Source organism: Crocodylus siamensis, chromosome 1, assembly GCF_052110815.1.
Source record: "Crocodylus siamensis isolate JL-2025a chromosome 1, ASM5211081v1, whole genome shotgun sequence".
Lineage (NCBI taxonomy): Eukaryota > Metazoa > Chordata > Crocodylia > Crocodylidae > Crocodylus > Crocodylus siamensis.
Genome location: NC_143395.1, coordinates 421,286,083 through 421,307,475, shown reverse-complemented (window position 1 = coordinate 421,307,475; position 21,393 = coordinate 421,286,083). Strand labels below are relative to the sequence as shown.

The following is a 21,393-nucleotide window of genomic DNA, read 5'->3' as shown; positions in this document are numbered from 1 at the left end:
CAAATGCAGAGCAGGACAAGAGCTAATGGGATAAAATGGCAGCTGAGCGGATTAGATTAAACCCCAGAAAAAAGCTTCCGAATTGCAAGAGCGATGGAACAACAGAACAGGCTGCCCAGGGAGGAGGTGGGCTGTGCTGTGCTGGAGGTTGCGGCCGGGACCTGGATGAGCCTTCCCCTGAGGGCCTCTTGCATCTGTGTAGGGGTCGATGAGATGGCCCTGGGGTCCTTCCAAGCCTAGGGATCTCTGCCGGGTCACTGCTCAGTCCTCCCAGGGGCTGGTGTGTGCCAGGGGCTGGAGGTCCTAATGCTTCTCTGTGGAGGTGGGGGGCTGAGACAACAGCAGCCTTTTCTCTATTCTGTCATTTGGTGTTTGTGTGTCGTCCCCCTGGACACAGGGACAGATGAGTCAGGCATGTGAATAGTCTGGCTGGAGGGTTTTGAGCTGGCAGTTGTGTTTGGCCAGGACATGCATGTGTGCACTCGTGTGTGCACACAGCTGGGGTCAGCAGCAGTGATACTCAGCTCACTCCCACTGCACCGGGGCAGTGGTGTGCACCACGGGGGAAGCCTAGAGCACCAGCCTGGGGGCTGGGGCACTAACTGCAAGTGGGTGGGGCTGTGAGCAGGGAGCTGTCTCTGTGGGTTTGTTTCATGCTGTGCCCAGGAAGGCGAGACATTGTACACGACCCCTGGTACACGACCAGGATTGCAGCCCTCCTGGCTCCACCCCTCTCTCTCCCCATTTCCCGGTCCTGTATTTTTATACCGTGTTACCTGGTTGGGGCCGGGCCTGTCCTTCCACATGTGGGGGCACTGGGGGCAGCACAAAGTGGGTCTGACTGGCTGAGCTTTCTAGTCCTAGAGGAGCACACTCACTAGGAAATCAATCTTGGCTTTATTCCTTCAGGTTTCAGGGAAAGAGGAGGGAGCATGAACATTTATGCTGTGGATAACCAATACCTTGAGTGTGCTGGCAAGACGGAAGATGAAGCAAAGAAAATGCTGCACAAAGAGTTCAATGGAAGTGTCGAGTTTAAAAAGCAATGGGAGAAAGCATCAAGCAAATGGGATGAATTGAACAAAGTTCATTCTTTCCCCAAACCCTTGAAAAAAGAATACGGGACAGCAGTAATACTGTATACTGACGAGCACTTTCATGACGACTTCAAGGATGCAGTGCAGACATGTGGCAGATCTCCAACTTACTACAAAGCAAATTTCAAGTTCAAGGCCGTCCATTTCTACTTGACAAGAGCTTTACAGATCCTCGGAAAGAATGCAACGTGGAAGCCTACACGTGCGGTGTACAGGGGAACTAAGCATTGGTATACGTACAGCAACTCTGAAGTCATGAGGTTTGGGCACTTTGCCTCCACATCCTTAAGTGAAAACATTGCTAAGGAATTTGGCATGACCACCTTTTATACCATCAAAACATCCTTTGGGGTGAATATCACCATCCTGTCACATAATGCCTCTCAACAAGAAGTGCTAATTCCTGTGGATGAGGTGTTCACTGTGTCCTCAGTAGTGAAGGTGAACAACAGCTATGTCCTCAAGAGCATTGGCCGAACCAGCTATTTTAACTGCGCATCCTGGGACAGTGAGTACTGGGTAGAGTTTAAATGGTGAGGTCTATCAAGAGATTTTCAGCTGGAGAAAAGAGGAAAACAATTGGGTATCCTAATTAGCGGGGAAACTAAGTAAGAGAAACAGGAAAAATGATGAATGGAGAAGAGACGGGAAACTAGACCCTTCTCTTTCCCATTTCTCTTAAAGGCATCCAATACCAGCAAAGATATCACATATATAGTTATATGTAGGAACGCTCTTTCACAAAACACATGGTTTGCTTCTGGGACCTACAGTGCCAGGATCTCGCGGAGATTCAGATCTCAGCAGAGTTCAAGAAAGATTAGCCCTTTATATATAAATTATGAAAACACCCAGTTATCCCTTATGGGAGAGAAGAATTTCTGCCTAAAGAGAATCCATTTCTTTAGATCTGAAAGGCAAGGACTTTCTGGGGTGATCTCTTTTATTACACTAACTGTGTATTTGGGGTAGAGCTAGACACACTTTCAAATGCAAGACATTGTTCTTGACCTGCTGAAGAATATCTTGCTCTGGAAAGCTTGTCTAACTCTATCCAACTGCACAGTTGTTCCAATAAAAGAGATTGTCCCAAGAAATCCTTGCCTCTGGCACAATTTCTGGACCATCGGGGTAACCATCACACATACACAGCCATAAATTTTGGATCTGGAGGCAGAAGCCCATGGCTACCTCTCAGTTGCATGGAGAGAGACTTCCACTTCAGCCAGGTCATTCCAGAAGTGTCCCAGGATGTGGTGGCTTGTGTCTGGTTGTGAAGCACCTCGGGCTGATATCAGTCAGGGAAAGGAGACCGGACTAGCTGGCAGGCTGTTTAATGGCATTGTGAAGGAAGGTGAAATCCCTGGCTGGCAGATCACCAGTCACTGCTGCCTCTGACACAAACCCTCTCTTTCCATCTCAGATTCTGGGTCAGTCTCTGGTAAGTCTCCAAAGTGTTATGCTCCAGGTAGGTGCCTTTCTGTTTTCACAGACCTGAGAAGGCTGCAGGGCTGAACACACCTCCCCACCCCCTGCACAAACTCCCTCTTCTTGCTTCCCTGCTCTGAGATCGAGCAGGAGACTCTTCTCAGTCAGACTCACTCGGCCAGGCTTTAAAGTAAGCCCGCTGGGGGTTGGGGGATTACCACCACAGCAACCCCACTGGGCAACCTTTGCAATTCCAGCAAGATAAGGCACTCAAGGGAACCCACCCCTACCCCAGCTCCAGAATAATGTGTAGGGAAGATTAGGGCCTCCAATGGGACACTTTGGGGCCTGTACACCAATGCCAGGAGCCTGGGGAACAAACAGGAGAAACCTGTCCTCCTGCTAAACAAGAATGACTATGACCTCATAGGAATAACGGAGACCCACTGATGACTGGGTCACAGGTATAGATGGCTATACTTTGTACAGGGGAGATCATGTTGACCAAAGGGGCAGGGGTGTAGCTGTCTATGTCTACATGTCCCTGCAAGCTGACATTGGCATCTAGGGCGGATGACTGGAGACCCTCGTTAAAATCTATGGTGAACATGGCACAGGAAACAATGGTAGGAGTCTACTCCACACCTCCTAACCAGGATCAAGAGCTCAACCAGGAATTTGCTAAGGACTTGGCTGAGGTTGCACACTTCCAGTCCATGGTTGTCATGGGAGACTTCAACTACCCAGAGATCTTGTGGGAAGAGCGCTCGGCCAAATCCAAATGGTCACAAACCTTCCTCACATACGTTGATGAGCTCTAACTGACTTAAGAAGTTTATGAACTGATGAGAAGTAAAGCGCTGCTCAACCTGGAACTGGCAATGGGGGATGATCTAATTAGTGATCTAACGATTAAAGGGAAGCTGCGTGACAATGACTATGAGCTGATCACCTTCACTATCCACTATAAAGCTGGCAAGTCAGCAATGCAGAAGTCCCCAGCTTCAGGAAAGATGACTTTGAGAAGCTCAGGAGGTTAGTTGGTGAGGCCTTAAGGGACCTCAACACAAAGGGGAGGGGAGTTCAGGGTGAATGGTTGCCCCTTAATGGAGCAATCCTGGAAGCACAAGCAAAGTCTATCCTGTCTTGGAGGAAAGGCAGCAAAAGGGCACAGCAGCCTCCTTGGCCCTCCAGGGAACTAGTGGACTCCTGCGGCTTAAAAAAAAGACTTACGAAGGGTGGAAGGATGGATCCACCTCAAAGGAGGATACTCTGCACTGGTCCGGTCCTGCTGGGAGCGAACCAGGAAAGCCAAGTCTGCGACTGAACTCCAACTGGCTACACGTATCAAGGAAAATAAAAAGTCCTATGCTACACCATATGGGGCGACTGACAACCGACGTCCAGGGAAAAGCCAACCTGCTTAATGGGAAATTTGCGTCAGTTTTTCACGAACCCTAGGGGTTGCTCATGGCCCTGCTCAATACAGTACAGGACAGGCAGGGCGAGGGAGAATTGCTACCCGTCATCAACGTAGACCATGTGAAGGAGCACCATGAGGGGATGGACACATTCAACTCAGCTGGCACAGGCAGTTTACACCCCAGGGTACTGAAGGAGCTGGCAAGCATCATAGCTCAGCCTCTGGCACAGATCTTTGAGAATTCATGATGTTCTGGTGTACTGCCTGAAGACTGGAAAAAAGCCAAGGTGGGGCCTATCTTCAAGAAAGGCAGGAAAGTGAATCCGGCAAACTACAGGCCCATCAGCCTTACCTCCATCCCCAGGAAGATCTTGGAGAAAATCATCAAAGATTGACATTCTTGGCAAACTGGCTGATGGCAACATCCTGAGGGATAGCCAGCATAGGTTTGGTGCTAGTAGGTCTTGCCTGACCAATCTCATCTCCTTGATGTCATATCTCCTGATTTAAAAAAAAGCCTTTAACCTGGTGTGCCATGATCATCTCATGGAAAAATTGGCCAACTGCGGCCTCAGCTACATCATAGTCCAATGGCTGGGGAATTGGGTACAAGGTCAGACCCCAAGAGTGGCAGTTGATGGAAGTAAATCATTGTGGTGTGCACTGAGCAGGGGGGTTCCTGCTTGGGCCTGTACTATTTAACATGTATGTAACCCGGGTGGTACTCCAAGAGGTACCCCCTGTCCAGTTGAAGGGATCAAAGCAGGTGCACAAGCACTGTGGGACGTGTAGGGACGCTCCTCCCCCTACGGAGCAGAGCCAGACCACCAATGGGGACTTAACCATTGAGGGAACCATACTGGGAACATAACAGGCTTAAATCAGAGGGTGTAGTGGACACTACAGTGCCCCAAGGAGGCAGGATTCAACAAAGGTTAGACACTTACAGTCATTGACAAAAAACAGGGTTAACAAAATATAAAACACAAACAGCAGATCAAACAATACGGGTTGGTGAAATATAAAAAGGCACAAAAAACAAAATGTCAAATGACAAGGAAACATAGGGCCTTGGTACCTGGAGGGGGAGAAAGGGGAGAACACACAACGGCCCCTTTCCACTGCAAGAAGATTTGCTTCTTGTTAGCTCACACCCAAGTCACCTCAGCTGGGACCTGAATTTAGTTCTCTCATGTGGTAGGCAGAAACTCTGCCACACAGCCACCAAGGGTGGCACTGCTCTAGCCTGCTAGGGGACTTGACCTTCCCGGAGCCAGCCTCACATCGAGCTGCCTGGCCTCTGACTGCAGGAGCTGGACGCAGAGCTGGGAACCCCTCAGGTCGCTGCTCAGATCCTTCCTGGAGCTGGGGAGCCTCTCCTGCCGGCTGCAGCCTCTCCCGGGGGATCCTGGAGCTCGGGGGGGGGCTCTCCTGCTGGCCGCACTCCGCGCTGCTGAGGGTCCCACTGCTGCCTGCAGGTCCTGCTCCTTCAGGCTTTTCTGGGGCACTGCTCCTGCCCCACTGGCTCAGCTCTTGTCAGCTCTGTGGAGCTCCTTCCTTGCTGTCCCTCGCTGGTCTCTCCTGAGTCAGCCACACTGCCCCTTTTACCCCCCTCCAGGTGACCCAAGAGGCCAATCAGGGGACATGGAGGGCGAGTCTCTGGGGCCTAATTGGTGAGGAAAGGGAATCCCAAGTCCACCAATCATCTCTTGCCCCTTCAAAACTCCTGGGCTAGGCCACTTCCAGTCAGCCTGTCACATGTTCATTAATGATGTGGACACTGGTGTCAGAAGCGGACTGGACAAGTTCACCAATAACACCAAACTTTGGGGCAAAGCATCCACACCTGAGGACAGGATGGTGATCCAGGCTGACCTGGACAGGCTCAGAATATGGGCAGATGAAAACATGACGGTGTTCAACATTGAAAAATACAAAGTTCTCCACCTTGAGAAAAATAACCTGCAGCATGCTTATAGGCTCGGCAGTGCTATGCTTGCTAGCACCCCAGCTGAAAGGAACTTGGGGGTCACTCATGATTGACCACAAGATGGATATGAGCCACCAATTTGATGTTGCAGCTGATAAAGTGAGCAAAAGTTTGGCTTTTATCTATAGATGCTTCTCAAGCAAATCTCAGGATGTCGTCCTCCCACTGTACTCAGCCTTGTTGAAGCTGCAGCTGGAGTATTGAGTCCAATTCTGGGCTTCACAATTTAAAAAGGATGTGGAGAAGCTTGAGAGAGTCCAGAGGAGAGCCACGCGCGTGATCAGAGGGAAGAGAACAGACCTCACAATGAGAGGCTGACAGCTATAGGACTCTTCACCCTGGAAAAAAGGAGGCTCAGGGGGGACCTGGTGGCTGCCTATAAGTATATAAAGGGTGTGCATCAGGATCTGGGGGAATGTCTGTTCACCAGAGCGCCCCAAGGGATGATAAGGTCAAATGGTCACAAATTCCTCCAAGACCATTTTAGGCTGGACATAAGGAAGAACTTCTTTACTGTCCGAGCCCCCGAGGTCTACAACAGACTCTCCCAGACGCGGTAAATGCACTACTCTGGACTTCTCGAAGAGACATTTGGACATTTATCTTGCTGGGATCCTGTGACCCAGCAGATTTCCTGCTTGGGCGGGGGGGCTGGACTTGATGATCTTCGAAGGTCCCTTCCAGCCCAAATGTCTATGAAATATATGATAACCTCCGAGAAGATGTTCACAAGCACTGATGGACTGTTTCACACAGAGGTTTCTGTTGTGATCATGGAAGAGTTGAACCAGAATGTGACCTGTTCTGGTGGAGCTCATTCCTGAACCAGGAGAAAACCGCCACCATCAGTTCGCCCGGGAACTGACTGAGGCCGCTTGCTCCAGGACCTTGGTTGTCATGGGTGACTTCAATTACCCGGACATCTCATGGGATGATCACTCAGCTAAATCTGAGCGGGTGCAAAGCTTTCTCTCGTGCGTGGATGACCTTTACCTGACTCAAGAAGTCTATGGGCCAACGAGAGGCAAAGCGCTGCTTGACCTGGTACTGGCTATGGGGGACGACCTAATCGGTGACCTAGGATCGATGGGAAGCTGGGTGGCAGCGACCACGAGCTGATCACCTTCACCATCCGCCGTAAAGCTGGCAAGTCAGTCAGCAACACAGAAGTCCTTGACTTCAGAAAAGCCGACTTTGACAAGCTCAAGAGGCTAGTCGTTCAGGCCCTCAGGGACCATGACCCCAGGGAGAGGGGAGTCCAGGAAGAGTGGTTGCTCCTCAAGGAAGCGATCCTCAGTGCACAAGCTAAATCTATTCCAACACGGAGGAAAGGCAGCAAGAAGGCACAGCAGCCCCCCTGGCTCTCCAGGGACCTAGCGGACCTCCTGCGGCTAAAAAGGAAAGCCTACAAAGGATGGAGGATGGGATTCACCTCCAAGGAGGATTACTCTGCGCTGGTCCGGTCCTGCAGGGAGCAAACCAGGAAAGCCAAGGCTGCAACTGAACTCCAACTAGCTTCAGGCATCAAGGACAACAAAAAGTCCTTTTTCAGATATGTGGGGAGCCGGAGGAAAAGCAAGGGCAATGTTGGACCCCTGCTAAACCAGATGGGGCAACTGACAACTGACGCCCAGGAAAAAGCCAACCTATTAAATAGGTACTTTGTGTCAGTCTTTCTTCAGTCACACGGGATGCCCATGCCTGCTATGGGACAGGGAGATCCGGGTGATGGGGATCCCCTACCCTCCATCAATGCTGACCTCGTGAAGGAACACCTTGAGAGGCTGGATACCTTCAAGTCAGCCGGCCCTGACAACCTGCACCCCAGGGTACTCAAGGAGCTGGCGAGCGTCATAGCCCAGCCCCTGGCACGGGTCTTTGAATACTCCTGGCGCTCTGGTGTAGTGCCCGAAGACTGGAAGAAGGCCAATGTGGTGCCGATCTTCAAGAAAGGGAGGAGAGTGGATCCGGCTAACTACAGGCCCATTAGCCTGACTTCTATCCTGGGGAAGATCTTAGAAAAGTTTATTAAGGAGGCCATCCTTGAGGGACTGGCCCAGGCTAACATCCTAAGGGACAGCCAGCACGGGTTTGTTGCAGGTAGGTCTTGTTTGACCAATCTCATTTCCTTCTATGACCAGGTGACCTATCACCTGGACAAGGGAGAAGAGATTGATGTCATATATCTTGACTTCAAAAAGGCTTTGATCTGGTATCCCATGATCACCTCTTGGCCAAACTGCCCAGTTGTGGCCTTGGCTCCACCACGATCCGCTGGCTGGGAAATTGGCTTCGTGGTCGGACCCAGAGGGTTGTGATTGATGGCAGTCACTCATCGTGGTGCCCTGTGACCAGTGGGGTCCCTCAAGGCTCTGTCCTGGGACCCATCCTGTTCAACATCTTCATTAACTGATGTGGACATTGGAGTCAGGAGTGGACTGGCCAAGTTCGCCGATGACACCAAACTTTGGGGCAAAGCATCCACGCCAGAAGATAGGTGGGTGATCCAGGCTGACCTGGACAAGCTCAGCAAATGGGCAGATGAGAACCTCATGGTGTTTAACACCAAAAAATGCAAGGTTCTCCACCTTGGGAGGAAAAACCTGCAGCATCCTTATAGGCTCGGCAGTGCTACGTTGATTAGCACTACAGAAGAAAGAGACTTGGGGGTCATCATTGACCACAAGATGAACATGAGCCTCCAGTGCGATGCTGCGGCTAGTAAAGCGACCAAAATGCTGGCGTGCATCCATAGATGCTTCTCGAGCAAATCCCGGGACGTCATTCTCCCCTTGTACTCGGCCTTGGTGAGGCCGCAGCTGGAGTACTGCGTCCAGTTTTGGGCTCCACAATTCAAAAAGGATGTGGAGAAGCTTGAGAGAGTCCAGAGGAGAGCCACGCGCATGATCAGAGGTCAGGAAAACAGATCTTACGATGACAGGCTGAGAGCCATGGGACTCTTTAGCCTGGAAAAGCGCAGGCTCAGGGGTGATCTGATGGCCACCTAGAAGTTTCTCAGGGGTGACCACCAGGATCTGGGGGAACGTCTGTTCACCAGAGCGCCCCAAGGGATGACGAGGTCGAACGGTCACAAACTACTGCAAGACCGTTTCAGGCTGGACATAAGGAAGAATTTCTTTCCTGTCCGAGCCCCCAAGGTCTGGAACAGTCTGCCAGCGGAGGTGGTTCAAGCACCTACATTGAACACCTTCAAGAGTAAATTGGATGCTTATCTTGCTGGGATCCTATGACCCCAGCTGACTTCCTGCCCTTTGGGCAGGGGGCTGGACTCGATGATCTCCCGAGGTCCCTTCCAGCCCTGATGTCTATGATGTCTATGAAATCTATGAAAGTATTGCAGGTCAGTGCCTGCCACACCATGAGCTCGGCGTTGGGGTGGGGAGGGTGATCCCTGCTCACGTGTCGGACATGTAGGGAGCCATTTCCCCAAACAGCACAACAGCCCATCTGTGCTGCTCTCAGCAGGGCTTTAGTTATGATTTAGTCAGACCTGCATTACTGAGCTTAGGACAAGGGAAAGCCAGGTCATCTATGTGTGTAAAAGGGGTCAGATTAGGCTCTCCACAGCCACCTGAACTCTTCCCTTATGCCTGTGTCTGTCCTGGCTTTTCCTTGCAGAGCCCCACAGTGCACGCAGGGTCTCTGGGTGCACGAGGAGACTCAGGGGTGCAGCTCCCTGGGGGCGTGGGGACGTCAGGGTCACTCAGGCAAGAATCCCAGAGTTCCTGATCCCTGGCTGGACGGTGTTGCCCTTCTGCTCAGGGGCTAATCAGTCACCACATTTTGGGTCAGCAAGGCATTTCCCCTGTGAAATTAATGGTGCAGACCATGAGGGGACAGCTTGCCTTCCTCTGTATCCCTGGGAGTGGTGGGAGGCAGAGGGAATGGCTCTCGTCCTCGGGTCTCTGAAGTGTATTTAACAACCTTGCAGTGGCAGGATATAGGGAGTGTCCTTGTCCCCTGCTTCCTTTATGTCAGGTGAGACTGTTCTTGGTGTCCGCAGGCTGTGTGTCCTTGACCTGTGCGAGAGGGTCGTTTGTGCAGTGTTTGCAATAGGTTAGACAAGAGCTTGTGTGGGACGGTCGGGGTAGGGATGATCCTGCCTTGAGCAGGGCTTGGACTAGATGACACCTCCTGAGGTGCCTTCCAGCCCTACTTTTTATGATTACAGGAGCCCATGTACTTCTATTTCCTGTCAAATCCTCTAATAATAGTTATTTCCCTTACTGTGTGGTCACAGCCAGAATAACATGGTGATAGCACTGTTCATCTCAGGGCCTTTGGCTGTTGCTGCTCAAATCACTGCATGCCTCGCAGGGAGCACGAAGGGCCCTCCCCAGGGCATCGGGCTGGAGGCTCAGAGAGGAGAGCCCTGGGCTCTGAGCGCCCCGACTCACTCTGTGCAGGCCCAGGGCGCTGGCAGGGGAGGAGAGGGGATAGAGAGCTGGATGCAGGACCTGGCTCCCAGGGAGACAGGAAAGGGGCTTCCCATTAGTTTGGAGTTTCCCATCAGGCCTGTGTTGTGAAAGCCTCACCCCCGGGCAGGGCTCCCAGACTTGCCCCCCGCTCCCCCACAGAGCAGTGGCTCCCCAGGCAGGCACAGAGCGAGGGGCTCTGGAGCGATACGAGCTGCTTCGGGCTCTGGGGTGCACGTGCAGAGCCTGCACAGCAATCCCAGCACAGTGCCGTGCTGCACCACGCAGACATCCCCTGAGAGACCTCACAGCTCCTTGGGACACGTCCCCATGACCCTGCGCTTCTGGGGCTGCACAGGTTGCACTGCCCATGCTATGGCTCACTCCCAGCCTGCTCCTGGTACCTGCACACACTCTGCGGGGAGGCCTCTGGTGCAAGGCCTGACTTGAGTCCAGTTCTACTTTAACCATGAGAGTTGACGTGCTCACAGCCCTCGGGAGAGCACTGCGAATGGGGTTGGTGTTGGTCCATTGGTAGCTCCCGGGGTGCGAGAGCAGGCGCAGGAGTCCCCTGAGGGCCACAGCTGGACACGGCCGGCAGAGCCCTGGGGACAAGCTGCTGGGACAGACGAGGGCCTGGCTCCCGGCGCCAGTCGCCCTGTGCCTGCAGCGCTGCAGGGGAGCGTGTCTGTGGCTGCACCGACGGCACTCGAGCCCCTCGGTCCTGACTGCGCCCTGGGGTCAGCTGCGCCGCCCGGCATGAGGGGTCACACCGAGATTCAGGACAGCCTCACACTGGCACGGAGCTCAGCTTTCGCCCTCTGCCTGGAGGAACATTGCTTGTTTCTGGTGACCTGCGGGACAAGGAGCCACTTCCCATGAGGGTGCCATGATGCCCTGAGGAAGGGGAGGTCGCTATCTCTCTTCCCTCAGGCTGGCAGGGGTTTCTGCATCCAGGGGTTGTGCTGCTGGGTCCGGTTTATTCCTGCAGTGACCCCTCTGCTGCCTCGGGGCAGGGGCAGGACAGTGGACGCAGGGCTGCCAAGTGACTGACGCTTTCTCTTTCTCTTGCAGGTCACTTTTCCCCACAGGTCTCCCCCTGGATGGTGGCTCTATTTGTGATTGTATCCATCATGTTGGTGATCATTGTCCTGGGCAGTTTCCACTTCTACCGTGAAAAAGGTAATGTGAGAAGGAGGGGAGAGGAGAGCTCCTCTGAGATGGGACAGGACAGGACGGCCGGGGGCTCCATCCTCTGCTCTGAGAGGAGCACTAGGAATGGACTGAAGCTGTGGGAGAAGTCTCTGAGCAGGGCAGACCCCACAACTGGGCCTGGATATGGGCCCCCCTGTGCCACTACATGCTGGGCCATTGTCTCTGATGTGGCTCAGGGGCCCACTGGCTGCAGGCATGGGTAATTGCCCTCCTCCTTCCCTGCTAGGACCATCCAGATGCCCACCATCTTGGTCCCCAGGGCCCCGTGCTGTAAACACCTGAGTCCTGGGACCTCACAAACCAGCTGCCTCTTCCCTGAGACCAGGACTGACTCTTCAGTCTCTGCCCCTCAAGACTTAAGCAAGGCCTTTCCCCAGAGCCCGCCGAGGTGGCGGCTTCCTGGCCCATGGGACAGGGAGAGCCCGGGTGCACAGACAGGCCGTGCACAGAGGAGCTGAACACACATTGTCTAGTTCTGGGTCAACTTCTGTCCTCAGTGGTGTGAGAGTGATGTTGTAATGTTGATGTTGAAGCCTTGATGGTTCAGGAGTTATGGAAGAGGTGAGGAATTTTTTTGGGGGTATCATTTTTTGGACCAACTGCATAGCTGGGATTGAGTCAGACATGTTTTTGAACACAAGGCATTCTTCTTCTGGGCTCCTTTCTCCCAGCTGTGCACTTCATCCAATACAAGATATAAACCTGCCCCCAGAATGTCCTTGCCGCTCGCATGTTTCTTACCCAACTTGCTTCCAACTTCTGTACTGGCAGACAGGGAGATGCTGCCCTTGTCTGGGTGGGACCACGGAGTTGGTTGCAGTCTGCATTAACTCTTGTTCTTTCTCCCTTTACAGTGAAGTACAAGGCAGTGAAAGGTAAGTGCCCTTTACTAGCTTCACTTGCCTCCCTGCCCTCACTGCAAACACCTGGAAAACCAACCACGTGTCCCTCCCCATCTCCAGAGGCCTCCTAACAAGGACAGCTCTGTATGAATGGGACCAGTGCTGCGGGTGCTGCAAGGCCCTGGCCATGTCGGCAGTGCCTGCTAGGGGCAGTCCTGGACATTGTGACCCCTATCCCCTTCCCCACAAAGCACAAGCAGGGTCAGACCCATGTGCTGTCATGGGGCTCATAATTTCCCTGCTGCACACCCACCAGCAGAGCCAGTGTCAGATGCGTGGGGCCTGGGGAGAGGCTAAAGTGCAGGTCCCTTCCCCTGCCACCAAACATGGGGTCATTGTCACTGGTATAGAACAGGGGCACCATAGTCTGGACACAAGGGAACCCTCCCTCTTCATTACCCCTAGAGCTATCTCGCTTCCCCCGATTGGCAGTATGGCTCCCAGAAATTACCTCCAGCTCAGGGGCTCTAGGCACCCACACACAGTGCAGTCTGTGTGTAGCATCCTCTTCTGAGAGCTGCGATTGCACCCTCTACTGCCTCAGCCCCCAGACCAGGATGGACCCTTCAGTCTTTAACATTTCAGGCTTCAGAAAGGCATTTATTTCCCCTGCACCCACCAAGGTGGCAGCTTTCTGGGGAGCCCTGTGCTCCTTTTCAGGGCCACAGGACAGGGAGAGCCCAGGTACACACAGACAGGCCTTGCACAAGGGACCTCAACACATGTTGTCTAGTTCTGTGTCAGCTTCTGTCCTCGGTGGTATTAGAGTGATGTTGTAACCTTGACGGTCAGATGTACCCCCTCTCCAATGGAAGGGATCAGAGCAGGTGCACGAGTGCTGTGGGAGGTGTAGGGGCCCTCCTTCCCCTAACGAGCAGAGCCAGACCACCAATGGGGACTCAACCAGGGAGGTGATCCTCCTCCTCTATGCGGCACTGGTCAGGCCACAGCTGGAGAACTGTGTGCAGTTCTGGGCATCGCACTTCAGGAGGGATGTGGACAACATTGAAAGGGTTGCCAGCGGAGGGCCGCACACATGATCCGGAGACAACAGGGCAGACCCTACAATGAGAGACTGCGGGACCTGAACCTGTCCAGCCTTCCCAAGAGAAGGCTGAGGGGGGACCTGGTGACTGTCTGTAAACTCACTAGGGGGGACCAGAAGGGTTTAGGGGAGGCGCTGTTTCCCCATAGCCCCCTGGCATGACGAGGAACAATGGACACAAGTTATTGGAGAGTAGATTTAGATTAGACATCCGCAAGAACTACTTCACGGTCAGGGCGGCTAGGATCTGGAGCCAACTTCCTAGGGAAGTGGTGCTGGCTCCTGCCCTGGGGGTCTTTAAGAAGAGGCTTGATGCCTACCTGGCTGGACTCATTTGAGTCCAGTCTTTTTCTCCCGCCCAGGCGGGGGGTCGGGCTTGAAGATCTACAAGGTCCCTTTGACCCGACTTCTATGATTCTATGAACCATATACCTTTTACTGAGAGAACAATACTGGGAACATAACCAGTATAAACCAGAGGCTATAGGGGGACACTACAATGACCCAAGGGACAGGACTCAATAAAGGTTGGACACCTACAGTCATAGACATATTCATCCAGTTGACAGAAGACAGGTTTAACAAAATATTACACACAACCAGCACAACAAACAATCCTGGTGGGCAAAACATAAAATGCACAAAATATGAAACATCGAATAACAAGAAATATAGGGCCTAGGTACCTGGAGAGGGGAAAGAGGGACAACACAATGGCCCCTTTCTACTGCAACAAGAACTTCCCCCAGTCACTTCGAGACCCAGCTGGGATGACTTGGGGTGAGTGAACTCAGATCTCTCAAGTGATAGGCAAAAAATTCTACCACACAGCCACCAGTGCTGAGACTCCCGCTGCTCGCTCATGGTTTTGACTTTCTAGGAGGCCCTGCCTTGCATTTCCAGGCTGAGCGTTGGAGGGGCTGGACGCAGAGCTGGGAACCCCTCAGGTCGCTGCTCAGATCCTTGCTGGAGCGGGGGAGCCTCTCCTGCCGGCCGCAGCCTCTCCCAGGGGATCCTGGAGCCGGGGGGGGCCTCTCCTGGCGGCCGCACGCCGCGCTGCTGAGGGCCCCACTGCTGCCTGCAGGTCCTGCTCCTTCAGGCTCTTCTGGGGCACTGCTCCTGCCCCACCCGCCCAGCTCTTCGTGACTCCTTCTTCATGGTCCCTCACTGGTCTCTGAGTCAGCTGTACTGCCCCTTTTACCCCCCTCCAGGTGACCCAAGGGGCCAATCAGGGGACATGGAGGGCGAGTCTCTGAGGCCTGATTGGTGAGAAAAGAGAATCCCAAGTCCTCCAATCACCTTTCCCCTTTCAAAACCCCTGGGCCAATTAATTCCCAGCTAGCCCATCACAATTTATTGGACCAACTGCACATCTGGGATTGAGTTAGACAAGCTTTTGAACACAAAGCCTTGTTCTCTGGGTCTCCTTTCTCCCAGCTGCACAGCTCATACTCTAAAAGATATCACCCTGCCACCAAAACCTGCTGCTTGCACACTTCTGCCCTAAACCCCTGGATGCCAACCTGCTCCTGGCTCTGTGCTCTCCGACAGGGGGTGCCGGCCTTGTCTGGGGTGGGGCCAAGGGCATCTGGGTGCTCCACATTAATTCTTGTTTTTCTCACTTTGCAGCAAGATACAAGACAGCGGAAGGTAAATGACTTTTTACTGGCTCTACTGACACCCTGCAAATCAAACCGCCCCCCCCCATCTCCTGGGAGGACGTGTGCCAGGACGGCTCTGTAGGGATCATCCTGGGGAGGCTCCGGGCCCCAGCCCTGACTCCCAGCACCTTCCATCGGGCAGGCCTGGGACCTAAGCCCCTGTTGCCTTCCCCATGCAGCACGTGCAGGGTCAGGGCCACGTGCTCCCATGGGTCAGCTTGATCCCCGGCTGGACCTTCCCCAGCTGAGCCAGCGACAGATCCATGAGGCCAGGGCAGAGGCGAGGACATGGGGACCTCTCTTGTGCCAGCTCCGGAGATCTGGGACCTCCGGCTCCAGCTGCCTCACCCCCGGCACCGATCCTGACTCCTCCTCCGGGAAAGCATCAAACTGCTCTCCCGTGTCTGCCCTGGGTCGGGTGTCTCCGGCGGGGAGGGCATGCGCTGCCTGATGCTGGGACCTGGTGCGGCCGTGGCACAGAGCAGCCCTGTGAGGCTCCGGGATCCCTTTCTGCAGATCACGGGCGGGGGGTGAAGCACAGCGCTCGTCAGCTCAGCATCCCCGAACTCGTCTGGTCCCACAGTTAAACCAGCCCTCCGCCCGCAGCTGCCAGCCAGGACCTCGCCTTCCTGCCCAGGCCTGCCCGTGTCTGGCCCAGGGTTGGTGTGTCTCTGGCAGACAGTTTGTCCCCTTCTAGCACCGGGGCCTTTTCCTTCTGGGTCTGTGCTCTCCCCCGAGACCTGGGACAGACGGGCTCTCTCCTCCCACCGTCTGGCCCCATGTCCCGAGATGCTCCCACCTCCAAGAGGCTTTTAAACACTGCATGACTGACCAAGGTCCCTGCTCTGGGATGGGTCTGCTGCAATGTTCTCAGACTGCCCCTGGGGCTGCTCTGCCTGACATGGGTTGACTGCTTCCTGAGGAAGGGACTCGACCCTGACACCCCTGCTTTGACATCCCCCAGATTAGCAGGTGGCAGCTGGCACAGGAGTGGGTGACTCTGCTCCCTGCCAGCTGAGCACGACCTGCACCCGGGCATTGCTCACGTGTGCAGTCAGGACCAGCGTCTGCCCATCTGCCCCATCTCTGCACAAAGGGGCTGGAGCGGGGGTGAGGGGCGGCCCGTTGTCCAGTCCTGTCTCCCTTGCACCCGTGAGTAACTCCCCGCAGGGACAGCCCCACTGGTGCCTAGGACCGGGGTGGGAGAGCGTCACAGTACAGGGGCTGGAGAGCAGGGGCCCTAACTATGGACTGGGGCCCCGATCCTGCCGCCTGCACCGGGCGGCACTCCTGCTGCAGCCAGCACTGGCTGTCTGTAGTGCGGGGGCAGCCTTGCCAGGGAGGATCACGGCTACTGACTGACCTATTTAATTTTTCTTCCCTCTGCTCTTCCTCGGGACTCTCCGCCAGAGCTGGGTAAGTGCTGGTTTTCTTCTCTGCAAAGTCCTGCTCACTGATACGTGTCCCGTGGGGCTTGGGCTTGTTTGTCTGAACTCTGGTTTCTGGCTTTTTCAGGACTCACCAGCGCCCAGAGACATGCAGGTGAGTGAAGCCGACGGGCCTCCCGGCCCCATCTCCCCGGGTGTGCTGGCTCCGCGCTCTGCCCCCGGCTCTCAGGGGTGCTGCCTGGCAGGTCTCGGGGGCAAGGAGACAGAAAGTTCCTGCGAGCCCCCAGGCTGGGCTTTGGGGAAATGCTGGGCCTCAGACCCCGGTGCAGCTGCCCTCCCTGGCGGCTCTGCTGCCTCCCGCTAGTGAGGTGCTGAGCTGCTCCCAGCTGCCCCTGGCCCTGGCTGCGTCTGCTGGAAGCGCTGCTCCCTCTGTGCGGGATGCAGTGGCAGGTAGCGGACGGAGGATGGGGCACAGCTGGATGTCCCCAGGGGGTGGTGGAGTGAGGGACACGGTGTCCAAGCCTCTCCCACCAGAGCTGTGAGGTCCCCTCCACGGGAGAGAGGAGCTGTGTCCCCTTCCCCGCCCCATGCCCAAAGCCCGAGGCAGGGCTCCCAGGGCTCCCAGGGCTCTGGCCGCATCCCGGAGAAGGCAGCCGTGCAGGGGCAGGCAGCAGTGTATGGGGCATTGGGGCAGCACAACATCCATGGGTGTCCGTGTCGGATCCCTGCCACGTGCCGGCACCGTGACGCCGGATGATGTGAGAAGCAAAGTGCTGCTCAGCATCAGTGCATGTGGCAGGATCTGGCCCTCAGTGTGCAGCTGTTTATCCCAGCAGTGCCAGGAGATCCCAGCTGAGACCAGGCGCTGTGTGCTTGGAGCTGCCAGGCAAGGAGTAGGAGACAAGCCTGCCCTGCCTGCGGGCTTCTCATCTAGAGAGGCAGGACAGACAAGGACCAGCCCATGATCCTCTCTCCAGCCTGAGGCCCAGGGGAGTCCAGTGACCTGCCCAGGGTCACACAGGGAGTCAGTGGCGGAGCAGGGAAGAAGCCCAAGCTCCTCAGGGGTGGCCCAGCACCTGCAGCCCAAGCGCCTCCACCCCTGTGTGCAGAGCACAAGAAACCCTCCATCAGGCCGGGGGTGAGCAGGCCGGGTGGGAGGGTCAGTCTCAGTGAAGAAGTCGGGTAGCAGAGCCCACATCTCGTGCTCTTGTCACATCCTCTGGATCTCGGGTCTCCTCCAGCCCAGGGGCCTTGTCCAGATGCTCTGTGCAGGCTCTGCCCCGGGAGGGGGAATTGAACTGGCCCAGGAGTCGGTGCCTGAGTAGAGAGTTGGTGCCAGGGAACCTCCGGTGGGGCTGGGGTTTGGGGCTGGGCTGAGAGGAGGAGGTGGAGGTTGCTTGTGGACACAAAGGGAGTACAACAGGGCAGTGGGATGGGTAAGGGAACAGGGAGTGAAGGGGTGGGTGGGCTCAGGCAGAGGATACAGGGTGGGGGCAGGAAAAGTGGCCTGGATGGGTGCCACAAAATGACTTATCCGTGGTGCTGGGGGTGGGAGAGAGGAGCCTGATGGGAGGGTCGTGTTGCATTGGGGCCTGCAGGCTGCTCAGTGGACTGGTCTCGGGGGCTGGTGCCCAACCGTGGCTCCCAGCGCACAGCCTGAGCACCCACATCCCAGGGCTGCAACAGCCCCGGGGCAGGAGTCGGCCTGTGCAGGGGGGAGGGTGGCAGTGGGCTGTCCAGCTGAGGGAGTCTTTTCCCAGCCATGCAGCCAAAACTTCTCTCCCTGCCTGCCACTTCCTCCTGGTGTCCCTGTGCTCTTTCCCCGGCACCCCCGTCCTCCCCCAGCTGCACTCCACAGTGTGCCCAGCTCCTGCTTTTGTGTTTAGTGCCCAGGAAAACTCCTCTGCTTCTCCCACGGGCAGCTCTCGCTCAGGCCGTGTGTGCTGCCTGGGCCTTGGGCCGTGGCTTCTCTCACCCCAGGTCTCTCCCTTGGGGAAGGGGCTTCATGGCTCTTTTCTGAGACAGCCAGAGGGGAAGAAAGCAGCCTGAACCAGGTCTGGGGTTGGGAGACAGGACAGGCAAGGACCAGCCTATGATCTTCTCTCTCCAGACTGAGGCCCAAAGGAGTCCAGTGACTTGCCCAGGGTCACACAGAGAGTCACTGGCAGAGCAGGGAAGAAGCCCAAGCTCCTCAGTGGTGGCCCAGCACCTGCAACCCAAGCGCCTCCATCCCTGTGTGCAGAGCACAAGAAACCCTTCTCCCAGCCAGTCCCTGCCAGCACTGTATATGCCGGGGGGCCTGGGCATGGCTGGAGGGGAGTTGTGCCGCTCACAACAGGGGACAAATCCCTCTGGGAGGAGAAGTGGGGCTGGCGCTGTCTCTGTTTTCAGCGGGGGTGTTGGGTGGGCGCAGGGGCCGATGTCCTCCAGTGGGCAAATGTCACAGCGGGTCTGGGGACAGAGCAGAGGGGCAGGTCCGTTCACACCGGTGCTCTGAGCAGACCCCGTCCCAGGCTGCTCGTCCTCCCCAGCCCCCCCTGCACAAGCGCTGCAGGAATCTCTGGCTGTTCCCAGGGCTGCATTTCCACAGGCCCCACGTGGCCCCGGAGCCCCGGTCCTGTTGGGGGCATTGGGATTTCTGCCCCTAGGTCACTCCCGTGTCTTTGGAAACTGCATCTGGACGTGCAGCTTCTGGCGCAACGGAGGGGGCCAGTGCGGCAACTGGGCCCCCGGGCCTGGGACTGCACAGTACTCTGGGGCAGACGGCCCTGGTCCCAGCAGTGTCCCAGGTCCCATGTACACGGGGTGTCCCTGTCCCCGTGCAGGTCCTCCGGTGGAGACCCCTAGAGCAGACACACGGCGGGGGGGCCTGGGACGTGTCTCTTGTGAGCTGAGCCCAGAGGTTTGGGGCAGTCAGTGGGGAAATGCCCCCTCCCTACTCGACTGCCCCAGACTCACCAGCAATGGGCCCTGTTCTCTGGTGCTTAGTGCCCCCGTCAGTGCCCCCCTGCCCTTCCCCTTCCCCCCCCCCCCGCGCCCAGCCCCATGCACGGCCCTGCCCTGGGCTGGCTCTGGGGAGGCGCTGGCTGTGGGCTGCCCTGGCTGCAGTGCTGTGCCCACAGGCTGGGGACATGGGGGTCCCCCGGGGCAGAGCAGCGCAGCCTGGGATGGGGGGGCAGGCACCGACCCGCTGTCGGCAGCAAACCGAGTGACCCTGGCCCAGGCACAGAGACCCCCGGGCCCTGCCCTCCGCTCCCCTGCCACCCCTCCCCCAGGCAGGCTGCAATGGGCCCGTCTGCTCCCTGCTGTCCCCCAGCAATTCCCCCTCCCAGGGCCTGCCCTGCGCCCACCTCATATTCTTCCTCCCTCGTGGCTCCATCGCCCAGGCCGGGAATGCCCCAGGGATAAAGAGTCTCGTGAGCACTTCCCACTTTCCTGTCCCCCCATTTCCTGTCCCCCCATTTCCCCGCGGGGTGACGGTGACTCCCAGCCGGGACTGACCCGCGATTCCTGGGACGCGGCGAGTTCCCCATGACCTCGGGACCCGCCTGCCCCCGCCCTGACCCGCGACTCTCTCCCCAGCGGACGTGACTCTGGACCCAGGGACGGCTCATCCTGAACTGGTCCTGTCTGAGGATCGGAAATGAGTGAGACGCGGAGACACCCGACAGGATGTGCCCGACACCCCTGAGAGATTTGACACTTACCCAGAAGTCCTGGGCACGGAGGGGCTCGCGGGCGGGAGGCGCTACTGGGAGGTGGAGGTGGGAGACAAGACGCGCTGAGTCCTGGGCGTGTGCAGGGAGTCTGTGCCCAGGAAGGGGGGGGTCTCATGGACACCTCCCAATGGATACTGGGCCGTGTGGCTGTGGGCTGGGGGATACAAGGCCCTCACCTCCTCCCCGACCCCCCTCCCCATAAGCGTGCGGCCCAGGCGGGTGGGGGTTTTCCTGGACTACGAGGGGGGCGAGGTCTCATTTTACAATGTGACCGACAGGTCCCATCTCTTCACTTTCACCGACTCCTTCTCCGGGACCCTGCGCCCTTACTTCAGTCCTGGTGTCAATGCTGGGGGCACCAACGCGGCTCCCCTGACCCTGTGCCCGGCCCCAGCCCAGCCCTGAGCCAATCCCTGTCCCTGCCACGACCCGCAGCACAGACTGTCCCCCCCCCGTGCCTGACTGCCAGTCCCTCGGTGCCCCTGGCGTGGGGGGGGCTGGGGTCTCCATCCCAGGAGCTGCTCCCGCCTGGACCCTGCTGCTGCCCTGGCCCAGGGGTCATCTCCCAAGCCCCCGTGCACAGCACCGCGCTGGGAGGGACCGGCTCCAAACTCTCATCCGTCACTTCCACATCCCTGCATCCCTCGGGGGTTTACCTGGTTACTTTGTTCCCCTCTCTCAGCGCTGTCCCCCTTTCCCCTCCCTCCCTCCATTCCCTTTTACATTTAAAATAAACACCTCTGCATTGCACACCTGCTCTCTGCACATCATTTCTTACCCTCTGGTGAGCTGAGCGCTTGCTCCGGAAAGCTGGTGCATCTGGGATTCAGTGAGTCTGGTGGTGCTCAAGCTGTCGGGTGTGCAAGTCCAGGGCCACGCACCACGGGCCTCATGTGGGTGGGACAGCACAAGCGGCCCAGGCCCAGCACACGTCCCACTGTGCCTGAGTGCCCGGGGTACAGGGTGCCGGGGGTGGGGGGCAGCAGGGAGGGGAGAACAGCATCCCCAGTGGTGCCCCTGACAGTGCGGCCACTACGATTTTTTCCCCTCCTGCCCCTGGGGTCGGTGCCCAGAGCGTGTGCCCCAGTC

The 21,393-nt window shown here is 56.6% G+C and overlaps 1 protein-coding gene and 1 pseudogene across 2 annotated transcripts; both read left to right on the top strand.

The window, feature by feature from the left end:
- The first annotated feature begins 932 nt into the window (after positions 1-932).
- LOC149875577 (ecto-ADP-ribosyltransferase 5-like) lies at positions 933-12,562 on the top strand. The gene is made up of 4 exons (XM_090056544.1): positions 933-1,605; positions 11,449-11,556; positions 12,444-12,464; positions 12,552-12,562. The coding sequence occupies exons 1-4, from the start codon at positions 933-935 to the stop codon at positions 12,560-12,562; spliced, it is 813 nt and encodes a 270-aa protein (XP_089912670.1).
- Positions 12,563-14,249: 1,687 nt separating this feature from the next.
- LOC149875576 (E3 ubiquitin-protein ligase TRIM39-like) lies at positions 14,250-21,034 on the top strand (annotated as a pseudogene). Its single transcript, XR_016443402.1, has 4 exons — positions 14,250-14,316; positions 15,166-15,186; positions 16,713-16,739; positions 20,168-21,034. The product of XR_016443402.1 is annotated as an E3 ubiquitin-protein ligase TRIM39-like (transcript).
- The last annotated feature ends 359 nt before the right edge of the window (positions 21,035-21,393 follow it).